We start from the raw sequence: 864 nt of genomic DNA on the forward strand, positions 1-864 counted from the left end.
TTTACTGCTGTAAAACAAACCTTTACTGTTCTATGGTTAGTGTAGACATATCTCCAACTGACATGGATCTTTATCTATTTCAATTCTTTCCTGACCTTTATTTAATATCTCCCGCATTGTTATATCTTTCTGCAAAGCACCCTGTAATTGCAGCTAATAAAAAAATACTATTCAAATATTATTGTAAAACCCTCTTGACCTTGAAAATAGTAGTTTGACAACACAAACAGATACGATCATTATGATCACCACTAGTACCAGCTGTTCATGTTCACATTTATAGGAAATATACTACACTAAAATCAATTATGTTCTGTATCATTGCGGTTATTATTACCAAAAATCTATCAGACAGCAGAGTAGCATGAAAATGTCTCCGTTCTGCAATCAAGCAAGGGCACATGTTCTTTTAAAGAGTTAATATTAGCTACCCTGTCAACCGTGACCGCTCCATCACTTCTGTGCTAATACCTTAACAGAGGTCAGTGGTGGTACCAGCACACCTACATGTACACATATAACTGAATGGACATATAACACCTGCAGTGCAACCAGAAGGTAAGTCCATCTGATTTCTATTTGTGTTTTGCAGTAGCTATAAGAACAGGAGTGCACTTATGTTTTTTCTATCACCATTGAGCCTGTATGTTGTTTCCTCAGACAAAATGAAGAACCTGGATGATGCACCTTCTGGGAGGGAAATCATTAGAGAGAACAACAACTGGGAGCGAGAAAATCAATCAGAGACAGCCCATAATAAGACTCCTCTCCTTGGTGATCCATGGAAACCATGCCGACGGTCCCGCGCAACTGTCAAAGGTCAGACTGGGGAGGAAAATCATTAGAGTGTGATCAATACTGACC

At 38.8% G+C, this 864-nt stretch overlaps 1 protein-coding gene across 2 annotated transcripts in view; it reads left to right on the top strand.

Annotated features, from left to right (window-relative positions):
• Positions 1-504: 504 nt before the first annotated feature.
• clcnk (chloride channel K) overlaps positions 505-864 on the top strand; it is a 19,309-nt gene continuing 18,949 nt past the window's right edge. For both annotated transcript variants that reach the window (XM_050065389.1, XM_050065388.1), the window contains exons 1-2: positions 505-558; positions 661-819. In XM_050065389.1, coding sequence (XP_049921346.1) covers positions 666-819 — 154 coding nt within the window. In that variant the 5' untranslated portion in view covers positions 505-558; positions 661-665. The remainder of the gene's footprint in view (positions 559-660; positions 820-864) is intronic.

The sequence above is a fragment of the Epinephelus moara genome, chromosome 16, assembly GCF_006386435.1.
Source record: "Epinephelus moara isolate mb chromosome 16, YSFRI_EMoa_1.0, whole genome shotgun sequence".
In the NCBI taxonomy this organism is placed as follows: Eukaryota; Metazoa; Chordata; class Actinopteri; order Perciformes; family Serranidae; genus Epinephelus; species Epinephelus moara.